At 35.3% G+C, this 12,130-nt stretch overlaps 1 protein-coding gene, 1 long non-coding RNA gene and 1 other non-coding gene across 3 annotated transcripts; 1 reads left to right on the top strand and 2 right to left on the bottom strand.

The window, feature by feature from the left end:
• Positions 1-408: 408 nt before the first annotated feature.
• LOC127938733 (uncharacterized) lies at positions 409-1,429 on the bottom strand. Its single transcript, XR_008148784.1, has 2 exons — positions 958-1,429; positions 409-565 (listed from the first exon to the last, which is right to left on the bottom strand). It is a non-coding gene; the product is annotated as an uncharacterized LOC127938733 (long non-coding RNA).
• LOC127939091 (small Cajal body-specific RNA 13) lies at positions 673-929 on the bottom strand. The gene has a single exon (XR_008148890.1). It is a non-coding gene; the product is annotated as a small Cajal body-specific RNA 13 (non-coding RNA).
• A 124-nt stretch (positions 1,430-1,553) lies between the features above and the next one.
• On the top strand, positions 1,554-4,381 carry LOC127938732 (glutaredoxin-related protein 5, mitochondrial). Its single transcript, XM_052535559.1, has 2 exons — positions 1,554-1,967; positions 3,856-4,381. Exons 1-2 carry the CDS (start codon positions 1,676-1,678, stop codon positions 4,026-4,028), a joined length of 465 nt encoding a protein of 154 aa, XP_052391519.1. The 5' UTR covers positions 1,554-1,675; the 3' UTR covers positions 4,029-4,381.
• Positions 4,382-12,130: the final 7,749 nt, after the last annotated feature.

Raw genomic sequence — 12,130 nt, 5'->3', positions numbered from 1 at the left:
CCTTTACATGAAATGATAATATATATATATATATATATATATATATATATATATATATATATATATATATATATATATATATATATATATAATTCACTCTTGTCTGGTCGTGAGTCCTGCAGTACCTTTTGTACAAAGTCACTTCTTTTGCAAAACACAGCCTAATAATAAACCACAATGATGATAACCATGTTCTGGTTTTACTTAAGTAACACACTTTCCCCTGGTAACTAAATTAAATGCATTGGCTAAATGTAGATACCTCAGAAATGTCTGAATCCTGTATCAAGTCAAGTCACCTTTATTTGATTAGCAATATATACATCACTGATTGTGTCAAAGCAGCTTTACAGTGTCAAACAGGAAAATAGTTTGTCAAAAATGCAAGAGGACAATAACAAAGAGTCGTTTTTCCAGCTAAAGTCAGTTTATTGATGATTCAGTGATGGTATCTTCCAGTTAAGCTCTCTATTGTGCAATCAGTCAAGAGTAACACACGCACACACACTATTGAGCTCCTGGTGAGCAACGGTGGAGTCAAGCTTCCAACTGAATCCGGAAAAAACTACAGATAGGGGTGAGGAGGGACGAATAGAGAGAGAAAACATGTTAGTCTGAACTGACCAGAGATGGGGTTTCCCCGTTCTTTTCTCAGTTTAAAACACACAGTTTAATTATGGCAATTCAAAGTATCTGAAAGGAGCACTTCTCCTGCCAGACAACATCTGACTGCCACTGCTTTACTCTGCCTGTTTTGAGATTGGTAACGGTACATAACAAACCATCACCTCCGTGGAAACAGGTCATGACTTGTTGAAAGAATATCGCACGTAATACTTCAAGGTCTAGAGAAGTCACGACTTTTGCTCCTTCGGTTTTATCTGTGCAGCCTCATTGAGTCTCCAGCCACTGCTTCGAGACTGCGCTGTTATTATCGGGTAGTTAAACGTGCCTTACCTCTTACAAATTGTAACAAAATACACAAGGATTTCACCAATCCAAACATTCACTTAAACAGAGTTTCGGGAATGAATCATTCGTCTTGATTCAAAAACGGATTCAGTTGAACCGTTTCAATAAAACGGTGTCAATGATTCGTCCACGAATCGGACTAAATCCTAGTTTAATTTTTTTACTAATGTTGGAAATGCTAAATATAATGTATTTAATGAGCTGACTCAATGAAACATGATGAACTTAAAAAAAAGGAGGAATCACTGAGTCTTTTATTTGAACCGGATCTTTAGAAATAAAATGTGTGAAAGAACCGATTCGCGGAAATGAGTCGGAGGAGCATGTACCGGAAGAAAAAACCTTCACTAATTACTTCCAAAGAGTTTTTCTGTACTCTTTGTTACATCTTTAAAAAAAAAGCAACAAACGTTTCTATATTACAGTGGCGATAAATGTAACACATTTTATAAAATATTCTACTCTGCTAGAGATCAATATAAACAGTAACTGGTGTAAGAATCATGACTGACTGAGTATTTAACCAATCAGAGAGGAGGACAAAAACGAGACCCAATAGTTTCCATCCTTCAGTGTTTATACTCGAAGGGGCGGAACTTGTGTCCAGAGAGTTACTTCGGCGGGCTGTGTGGCGCTTGTTAAGAGAAGTGTCAAACGTATTTAAACCTGTTTTAATCTCTACCAAACCTTTCAGACTTGCACTATGAACAGCATTATGATAATGGCAGCACGGTGTCTTCGATCGGGCGCGTACAGAACCGCGCAGAATAACGTAGAGCTGCTGTCTGGTAGGGCTCGCCTCATGTGCTCCTCTTCAGCGGCCCAGAAGACCCTGGAGGAGATGGTGAAGAAGGACAAAGTGGTGGTCTTCATTAAAGGGACCCCTGCGCAGCCCATGTGCGGCTTCAGCAACGCCGTCGTCCAGATCCTGAGAATGCACGGGGTCGACAGATATGCTGCTTATAACGTGCTGGATGATCAGGATATCAGAGAAGGTCAGTGCCTGGTGATGGTGTCATGAAGGGTTTTGAGTTTTTACCCAACTGGAGTTGTATACTGGTTTGAATGACAGTATCTCATAATGACGATAACCTTTGTCATAATTCTCATAATGTTGTAACCTATAGGAAAAAGAAAAAAAAACGGCAAAACTAACAATTATGAGTTAAAAGTTGTATATACACACACACACACACACTGTTGGGGGTAATGCATTACATTAATGCTAGTTACGTAATCAGATTACCTTTTTCAAGTAACTTTTTAAAATAAGTAGCAAGTTACTATTTATTGATTGACAGCTCTCCTGTCCCCATGTTGGTAGAAATCGGTTACTGTAGTTCTAAAATAAATATTAATATCCATTAATTCATCTCACTCACAAAAAAATAAAATATAAACACGGATTCAGTATTCCTCAAAATCAATAAAAAATAATGCAATTCAGAATATGATGTAAGCCGGCCATGATTAAATGTAAAACAACACAAATATCTTGTATGCATTTAATCCCTTTCTATAAACCAATGTCTTTGCTTCTGACCTTCGATGATCTAGTTCAACCATACAAAGAAGAAAAATTACTCTAGACAAACATGTCTTATTATTATTATTATTATTATTATTGTTATTATTATTATTATTATTATTATTATTGCTGAGGTGTGTTTTAATTTCTTCTTCTGCATTCTACTATACGGATGTAAATTTACTTGCCCTTCAGCCAGAGGTGTATTCATTTTACTTTTGGCGTGAAAGGGCTTTTAAATTTGGCAAAAAATGTTATTTTAAAAACAAAAAAGCAAGCCCTATCCAGATTTAAAAAGTAATGTAAAAGTAACATAAGGCATTACTTTCCATAAAAAGTAAATAAGTAATCTAAATACTTACTTTTTTATGGAGTAAGGCAATATTGTAATGCATTACTTTTAAAAGTAACTTTCTCCACACCTGTGTGTGTGTGTGTGTGTGTGTGTGTGTATACAGTACACACACACACACACACACACACACACAATGTTTCTCATTGTAACTATACTTTTGTAAAAGGACAGCTTAGTTTCTCATTAATATCTCATAAAGGTGACTAAATAGATAATCAGAAACTTTCTCTTTATAAGGAATAAAGAGTTTTTTTAATAATAATATGTAAATTTTTGCTATAATATGCAAATTGTAAATAATAATATTGCGAGAAATAATATCCTTTAGTAATTGTTATGAGAAAATGAAACATAGAATTTTGAGTTATTAATTGTAATACTGTTTTGTTATTATTACAAGTTTTATCATAGTAATGACTGAACGATAATTTAACAATAATTTGAAACCGTTATTATGAGTAAGTTTCTGATTTTTGAGATGTAAAGTCATTATAATAAGCAAGTTTCCCATTATTGCAAGATATCAATAAGGCAATAAATTGACAGTTTCTCTTGATATTTTTTCCTCATAATATTGACCTACAATTGAATTGTTACAATTGAGAAACTAAGTTTATGAGAATGTTTCTCATTATTATTATTAAAGATGTTCTCGTTACTATGAGATGTTTCTGATTTACTGATTTTTAACTTAACTGTAGCAGAAATGGCCTTCCACAGTTTCTATACGTAGAGTGAGACTCAGTGTAACTTTGAAATGTGTTAGTTTGGTCAGAACAGCAGTAGTAGGTTAACGGCACCAGCTGTCCAGTCCTGCCGGCTCTGATTGCCTTTATCAGTCCTGTGCAGCAGAAAGAAAGAGGTGTTAACCCTGCATGACTGAGGTTAGTTTCCAAACAGTATAGCCTAGACTCTGACGTGCTTAAGTGGAATTAAAAAGAGAAGGAAACAGTCATGTTAAATAACACCACTGACATGTGACTTTAATTTTCCCTAAAAGGAATCAAGACTTTGTCCAACTGGCCGACGATTCCACAAGTGTTCTTCAACGGGGAGTTTGTAGGCGGCTGCGATATTCTTCTTCAGATGCATCAGAGCGGAGATCTGGTGGAGGAACTTCAGAAGCTGGGAATCAAATCCGCTCTCCTGGATCAAGAAAAAGAGTCCAAGTAGGAGTCTAGTCAGCTTTGGGATGATTGTTCGTTGACGTAAACCTCCCAAAGGTTTGACATGACATGCCGAGTCCAAACTGTCTTCAGATTACTGAAGGAACTGATGTCAAACCTCCCGAATTCAGAAAAATCACTGTAACAACACTTGACATAAATTACCGTATTATACACAATAATTGTATTTTCTATTGCAGTATGATTATCTTTATTTCAGATACTCGAATGTTAGACCACTGCATATTTAAAATGTTGTATTTTCAACTATAGTATTCAATGTATTTTATTTTTTTTTGTCAATAAAATATTTTAAAGCACCCTTTGTTTGAAACTAAAGCTGCTGGGTGTGTCACAAGATTACTGTATGAATTCTGTGTATCTGATGTTATTACAAAGAACATGCTTCTTGATTCAGATGTACGGTATATTTGTCAGGTGTTATTTCTTGTCTAAAGACATGATTCGAATTTGTCCCACCAGAGAAAGAGAGAGAGGGTAATTCTCAACACTTGTGTGCCAGTAACTCGTGTAAGATGTTTTAATCGTGTGGAGCAACAGTATTGAAGGAGTGGATGCCGATTTGCCATATCCTTCATACTGATATTAATTATTTTATTACATGATTTCTTGTTTGACTATTAATCAAGTTATAGCAAGAGTGAAATGTGTAACCTTATGTGTGCTGTATTTCTTTTCCTCAAGATTAATGTCCACATATTATGTGTGTGTATCCAATCGTAATGATAAGACACTCGCCAGTGCTAGAAAGCCTTGAATTTTAGATAAGTTCTCTATGTATGTGTGTTAGTATCTGTCTGTACAGGGAGAAGCTCAGACAGTCCCAGGACAAACGATCAACTGCCAGTGTCCAGCATATCAGATATACGTCTTTGGAGAGTTTTATCTAGGTTTTGGAACCAATCAGAATTTTGTTGACTCATGTATTGACGCAATTAGTATCCTCTGTCAGGGTATAACTGTGGTTGATTTTGTATTGTACTGGGGGGCGGCCTGCGAACTCCTTCGAGAGTGTTGAAGCTGACTTCTGCTGATGAAATTGCAAACTATTTTCTTCAAGTAAAATTATTATTATTAATTGAACTCATCTCTGAGTCCTGGTCTTCATTGCGACATATCTGGTCCTTGGGTTTTAACTGTAAATTCCCCTACAGTTAATGGTGGAGGATCGGCGGGCAATAGTTCTTTGGTGACATTCCTGATCAATCATCAAACCAAGGTAGGAAAGATTTTAGATTTAATATTATTGGTTAGGAACTGTCTGTAAGTGGAGGGGGTCGAGAGAAGGAGGAACGATAGACTCACTCAGACGTGAGGGGGTAGACACCAGCTCCAGGATGGAGTAAGGTAAATTGGTGTCACAATATACCTGTAAATAAGTAACCTTGTGAGTATAAGGGGTACAAGTACACATCGGTAGGTCTTGATATAAGATATTTAGAGATGTGTACAGTTACAGAGGGAACAGGTGCACACCTATAGGTCTTAGAGAGAGATGTAAAAATTTGTTTCTAGGTGTGCACAGTCCAGGGGGGGACAAAAACGCATTCTTAACAGGCATGTGAACCCGTAAAGGGCAGTGCTGGGTCAAGCACCGAGGGACAAGGGACACGTAGGGCCGTAAATAGGCAGTGCTGGGTCAAGCACAGAGAGCCAAAAAGCACGAGAGGCCATAAAGGGCAGTGCATTTACGGCCGGGTAAGCCAAAGTAGGGGTATGGGAAATCCCGAGAAGAATGTAAGACGCTAGACGGGGGTTCTAGTCGTATCTCGCTCTTCCAACTCTCGATCACCCACCATTACAGACAGGGGCGCCCCGAGCTTAGAAATAGGCCAGGTCAGTGGTTAGGGAAAAGAGTATCCAAAATTAGTGTTTAAAAATAAATAGTGATAATTCATATGTGCACCTATAAAAATATAGGGATACATGCAAAGGGAAAGTATTGATTGATCTGGGATGCCTCAGGAACAACCCCAAAAGAGCTAAAATGTAGTTTTCATGACCCTGATTGGATTGGACCAGTATATGGAAATTCTGGAATATACTTTGCAATTTCATCAAGCAGAAGTCAAGTGCTGTTGGTAAGATTGCCGCCTCAATATGTTTTTGGTTTATGATAGAAATATGACTGACAAATTAGGTAACCTGGTCAGCCCTGATAGAAATAATGAAACAGAAGAGAGCAAATGCTGTAAACAGTTTGGCTCTGAAGCTCTGACTTTAAAAATATATATATATTCTCTGAATTCATTTAAAGAATGATCAGTCTGAGCTTTAATTCTGATTGTAATGTTAAAACAAAAACTTGATTGGCTTTAAACTTAGAAAGAACCTGAGAAATAAACATTTATAAATGTATGTGCCGATTTGTTAAAAATAATCCCAGAAGTAACTGAGTGATGATTTAATCTGATTCTCTGTGCATAGAAGGTTTAAATGACAAAGAAGAATATCATAAGACCTGTTCCAGTTCCTATATAATTGTTGAAAGTCCTGACAAGGAATACTGAACAGAATTCTGGGTTAGTGAAAAAAAAAAACTGTAGGCACACAAATTGGCAGTGGCATTTTGAAAAAACTTAGAAGCTTATGTTTTGTTAAAAAAAGATAAAATTACTTTGACTACAATGAAGCCGTTGTTTTATCTCATGCTGGCCCCCACCATGACTCTGGCTTAAGCTTTGAAAGTACCAGAGACATGTTCTGAGTAAAAAAAAAAAAAAAAATGTAATTCCTATATTTACTAATGTTTGGCCAAAAGAGTAATTTTATTGTTGGATTGCAAAATTGTAGTCACGCAGCATCATAAAAAAAGAAAAAAGAAGAGAAAAGAAAATTATTTTTTGTTTATGAGATGATAAAGTTGTAAACAAGTAACATAAACGGGGGTTTCAAAGTAACTTTGAAGACAGCATGCTAGCAAGACCCAAAGTAATATACCTGGGTCAGATAACCTCTGACAGATTTAAAACCAATGTTGAAATTCAGAAGCCATGGCCAGAATTAAGTGAATGGATAAATACAAGTTGATGTAAAAGTAATGACAATGACTGCAAAGAACTTTGAGAAACATTTGAGTTGCGAAAATAAAGTAAAAATACAAATATAAAGATGTTTATTTTTAAAATGCATATAATTTCTGACAAGTTTTAAACTGGGCTAGAGTAAAATGATAGTACGATGAAATTATGTTAAAAATGAATGAAAATGCATTGTTACGAGTCCTGAATCCCTCAGAGTTCTCTCTCTCTCATTCAAAGTAAGCTAAAATGCCGTTATCTGAGCTTGTGTTTAAGTGATAAGATATTTATAGTACAGCACAGTGTTTCAGTCAAATCATAGGCAGAGATGCTAAAGGACATGCTAAAAAGAGTTCAGATTTAATGCATTAAGAGGGCAATTGGTAGTTAAATGTTCAACTGCCCAATGCATGTAAGAAATAAGAGATTATAAAAATAATGAATAACAATTTAGGAGCAATTTTTGAAGAGACATGAGGTCTTTAAAATCATAATACAGACCCTGAGCTATAGATGTAGTAATTTTGAATAGTTAAACAGTTGTATTGCTATTTGTTCTATGACCAGTAACTTATCTGTCTTATTTTTAGTCTCCACCACCATACAGGGCCTGATGGCTGCAGCTACAGAAGCAACAGAAAATTACAATGAATGGACGGGTGTGAAAAATAAATTCACTGAGTAATCTCAGCATGATAGTTTGGAGGTATCCAATTGAGTTTAGCGATTAAATATTAGTTTGATTAACCTTTTTCAATGTTTTAACACTAGTAGGTGCTGTCAATGGCTCTCATGGTTCTTGAGTGCACCTTTCCTAAGCTACAGGAAATACTGGATTCTGGAAGAAGACTGTCGAGGATGTTGCAACGGGAAAGAGTGGTTACCAGTGTGCATGAGGTGATTTCTCAATGACGGGTAAGATCCTCTTCTGGCCAATAGGGGACAACCTAAGGCAGGGGGTCACCGCCACTGGGCACCTGCCCTGAAGGGAGGTGTTATATGTGAGATGGTAGTGGAGTTGAGCGGATGCTTGATAGGCCTAGAGCATCATTAAGAGGGGAACTGTATGAAGTACAGCAATCTGCCTCAAAATGTGAGCTCCTCCAGACCTGATCACCAGCAACCGCATTCCTTGACTGATTGTTGTGACAAGCGTCCACAACTTGATGCAACTATGCCAGGGGATCGCACCCTGAGGACAAGGAGCTTATTTATAAAAAGTTAATGGCAATGGGCTTTTAAGAACCATCTGAGACCATGTGATGACAGCCATTATTTTGAGACAAAAATTTCTTATGAGGCTAAAATGATATTGAACTAATATGTCTATATCATAGTCTTTACTCATGCAGGTCATTAGGCATGACACAAGATGATAACAAGATATGGTGGTGGCTAAAAATGAAGACTGCTTCTGCTTAATCAAGAGATGGTTTAGATAACAAAGGTTAAGGGAATTAAGCATGTAAGGTAAAAATAATTTTAAAGAAATGTTCCTAGCATTATGTATTTTAAACAGTTTAAACTGAGATTTTAGATCTAGAAACTTTGACATTTTTAACTTATTTGAATAATTTAGGGTTATATGTTGTAATGAATTTTATATTATAGTCTAAGTTAAAGTTTGGCAAAAATTGTCAAAATAAATAAATAAATAATATTTTGCACAGTAAGAGAGAGAGAGAGAGAGTGCTTGAGTGGAGGCAGGGATGGTGCTCTTCTTCTATTATTGGCCTGCTAAGAAAGAGTAACCAAAACAGAGCAATAATTTTAAGACCAAAACAACCCAGCTGATTTTTCTCAAAATAAAAATCATTAATGAACAGGCAAACTTTGAGATTAGATAAGAGATTAGGTACAAACTTGGTAAAATGCACAGACAATGTTTGAGTTTAAATCCTTCCGATTTAATACCAAAAGGAAAACCTTAAATGTGAGCTGTTAAAATATAAATGTGTTAAGTATGTGCATGCATGAGGATGGCTATATATATATTATTGGGGGACAATTCTGTTCCTGTTTTGTTTCAATTGAGTCACTAACCTCTGGAATGAGTGTTTTATCATTACAGATGTGTTAAGTGAAATTACTTTACAGAAGTCGATAATTTTGAGTGAAACTAATGAAAAGACAATGCCAAACATGGGACGAGCTTTAAGTGGATTGGTTATCCAGCTCTGTCTGCTACTGGTAATAATGACTTGTTTTGTCTTTTATAATACTGATTTAAATCACTCTCTGGATTAATATGTTAAAGAGTGTTTATATGATTGGATTTGTGAAATTTAAGTTTGCCGTCCAAAATGGGTTTAAAATCCATGCCTAAATTTAAATGAGGGTCTAAATTTTAACAAGTTAACACTTTGTTGTTTGAATGGTGAAGGTAAATATTTTAGACTTGACGGCAGAAAAACAGTGACAGATTGGCTACGTCACTAACCAAATTATCCAGAGAGCACCCTCACATAAAGAAGCCTGGTGGGAAAACAAAGGAGTGAATCCTGCTTGTGTAATATAGTGCAAAAGCTTTATGTAGTGGTTTATGTAGAACAGAGATAAGTTGAACAAAAACGTGTGGATAGCCCCTTAATGGAGCAAATCCATAACAAGAGGTTTGAATTAATTGAAATAGCACAGCAAAAAAAAAAAAAATAATAATAATAAATTTTGTTTGAACAAAACAATTGTAATAGGCTCTATGGAGCTGCTTATGAACACCTGTCAGGTCGAATCAAATTAATATTGTGAACACTGACAGGGCTTTTTGATAATGTATACTGTTTCAATACAGATTTACAGAAACTGAGGATGTCTCTTTAATAAATATTTGGGCGTTTAGAACTAAGTAATAGTATTGTTCATTTAGTAATAGTATTGGGAAATCTGTGTGCTCTTTTTCAGTTTATAATAATTTTGAGTAAATAAATATCACTGCCAAATGACAAACATGAACAAAGGTTTTTAAGACATTGATCACATAGCTGATGTGTAAGCATTTATCACTGACAAAACAGTGAGAACTAAATTGACTTAATACGAGGTATTGAGGATTTGCTTCTGAATGTGTCATTAATATAGTCTGAGTACAGTAATATGGTATGATAATTGACAAGACTTACATTTAAAAAAAAAAGAAAAAAAAAAAAAGGGTAATAATAAGGCAATGAGTATTGTTAACAGTAATGTCCTGGTATAAAATACATGCATGACAATAAGTGGATAGGTTAGTTGTATTTTTGAAGTTAGACACTTCGATACTTAAAATGTAATTTTGATCAAATGTTGTTAACAATGACAAGTTTAGGTTAATGGTTAATGTATGTTTAAACAGCATGTGAACTATGATGACTGCAAATGGATTCGTGGTGAAAGTAAAACTTAATAAAAGGGCTATTAAGTAATAAACTAGGAACTGCTCTAGGTTTTCGAGGGAATAATGATTATGATTATGATTATTTTTATTTTTATTTTTTTTAAGATGGCTCAATATTGATCTTACTTATTTTTGGTTTGTTTATTTTTGTGTTTTTAACACCAAGTTTGGAATGAAAGGGTAAAATAGATAATCAATCTCTATAATTGTACCATTGATGGGGAAAATTATAGATTTTCATAAAATAAGGGTATCTTTACTGGGATTTAGGTTATAAGCAATGTCTATATTTGGTATCTGTGAGGTGACTGAGGGTCTGACATATGTCAGGAATGCAATAACAGTGGTTATTCATTTAGCCCGGCTTCCAGAGAAAAATATATATACGTTTATTGTAATGAGTTTATTTTAAGATATGACCAAATTAACTAAAATTCATCATAGTTGTATAAAACATGCTAAAAGAAAACAAATAAGGCAAATATCCTTCTTAAGGGTTAAAAAAAAAAAAAATGAATTGGTTATAGTGTATGCGGTTTTCTTTAATGATTTGTTAAATCTGGTTAATGAATATGCAAATTTAGTCTTAAGGCTGTTGGATAAATGTTTTGTTTTAGAGGATAAGTGTGAAGTAGCTGTAGTAGGAAGAGAGGTATTTACAAAGAGATGTTGATGAAAGTATATATGGATGGAGGACACTTTTCCAGGTAGAGGGACACACAGAATAATTCACTGGAAAAGACATTATGTGAAGAAAGACTAGTGCAAGTGGCGATATTGTGGGATTAAGTAAGTAGATGAATGTATATGGGAAGTAAGAATGATTATGGGAAGTATTTTGTACAAAATAATGTGTTTATTACTAGAAATGTCAGCCAGTACCAGAGATCTTAAGTATATGCACCTGCTTAAGTTGACCAACAGCCTGCATTCTTAGCATGCTTCACAACTACACCTGAACTCATTTATTAGACCAGATGTGGGGTATTAGACCCCACATTGATCTAAAACGGGGGACTGAAGGAGTGGATGCCGATTTGCCATATCCTTCATACTGATATTAATTATTTTATTACATGATTTCTTGTTTGACTATTAATCAAGTTATAGCAAGAGTGAAATGTGTAACCTTATGTGTGCTGTATTTCTTTTCCTCAAGATTAATGTCCACATATTATGTGTGTGTATCCAATCGTAATGATAAGACACTCGCCAGTGCTAGAAAGCCTTGAATTTTAGATAAGTTCTCTATGTATGTGTGTTAGTATCTGTCTGTACAGGGAGAAGCTCAGACAGTCCCAGGACAAACGATCAACTGCCAGTGTCCAGCATATCAGATATACGTCTTTGGAGAGTTTTATCTAGGTTTTGGAACCAATCAGAATTTTGTTGACTCATGTATTGACGCAATTAGTATCCTCTGTCAGGGTATAACTGTGGTTGATTTTGTATTGTACTGGGGGGCGGCCTGCGAACTCCTTCGAGAGTGTTGAAGCTGACTTCTGCTGATGAAATTGCAAACTATTTTCTTCAAGTAAAATTATTATTATTAATTGAACTCATCTCTGAGTCCTGGTCTTCATTGCGACATATCTGGTCCTTGGGTTTTAACTGTAAATTCCCCTACAGTATCGATTTAACCTTAATGGTGAGGCATTTTTTTAAGAGGTTTGCAAATGCAGTTTTCTGAGATAA

The sequence above is a fragment of the Carassius gibelio genome, chromosome A20 (assembly GCF_023724105.1).
Source record: "Carassius gibelio isolate Cgi1373 ecotype wild population from Czech Republic chromosome A20, carGib1.2-hapl.c, whole genome shotgun sequence".
Classification (NCBI taxonomy): domain Eukaryota; kingdom Metazoa; phylum Chordata; class Actinopteri; order Cypriniformes; family Cyprinidae; genus Carassius; species Carassius gibelio.
The sequence above is the reverse complement of the archived record's forward strand: the minus strand, read 5'-3'. Positions and strand labels throughout refer to the sequence as shown.

Excerpts from the sequence above, each read along its gene's own strand:
- LOC127938732 (XM_052535559.1), top strand. The coding sequence starts at position 1,676 with ATGAACAGCATTATGATAATGGCAGCACGGTGTCTTCGATCGGGCGCG. Across the intron at positions 1,968-3,855 it reads TGATCAGGATATCAGAGAAG|GAATCAAGACTTTGTCCAAC; the intron begins GTCAGTGCCTGG and ends TTTCCCTAAAAG.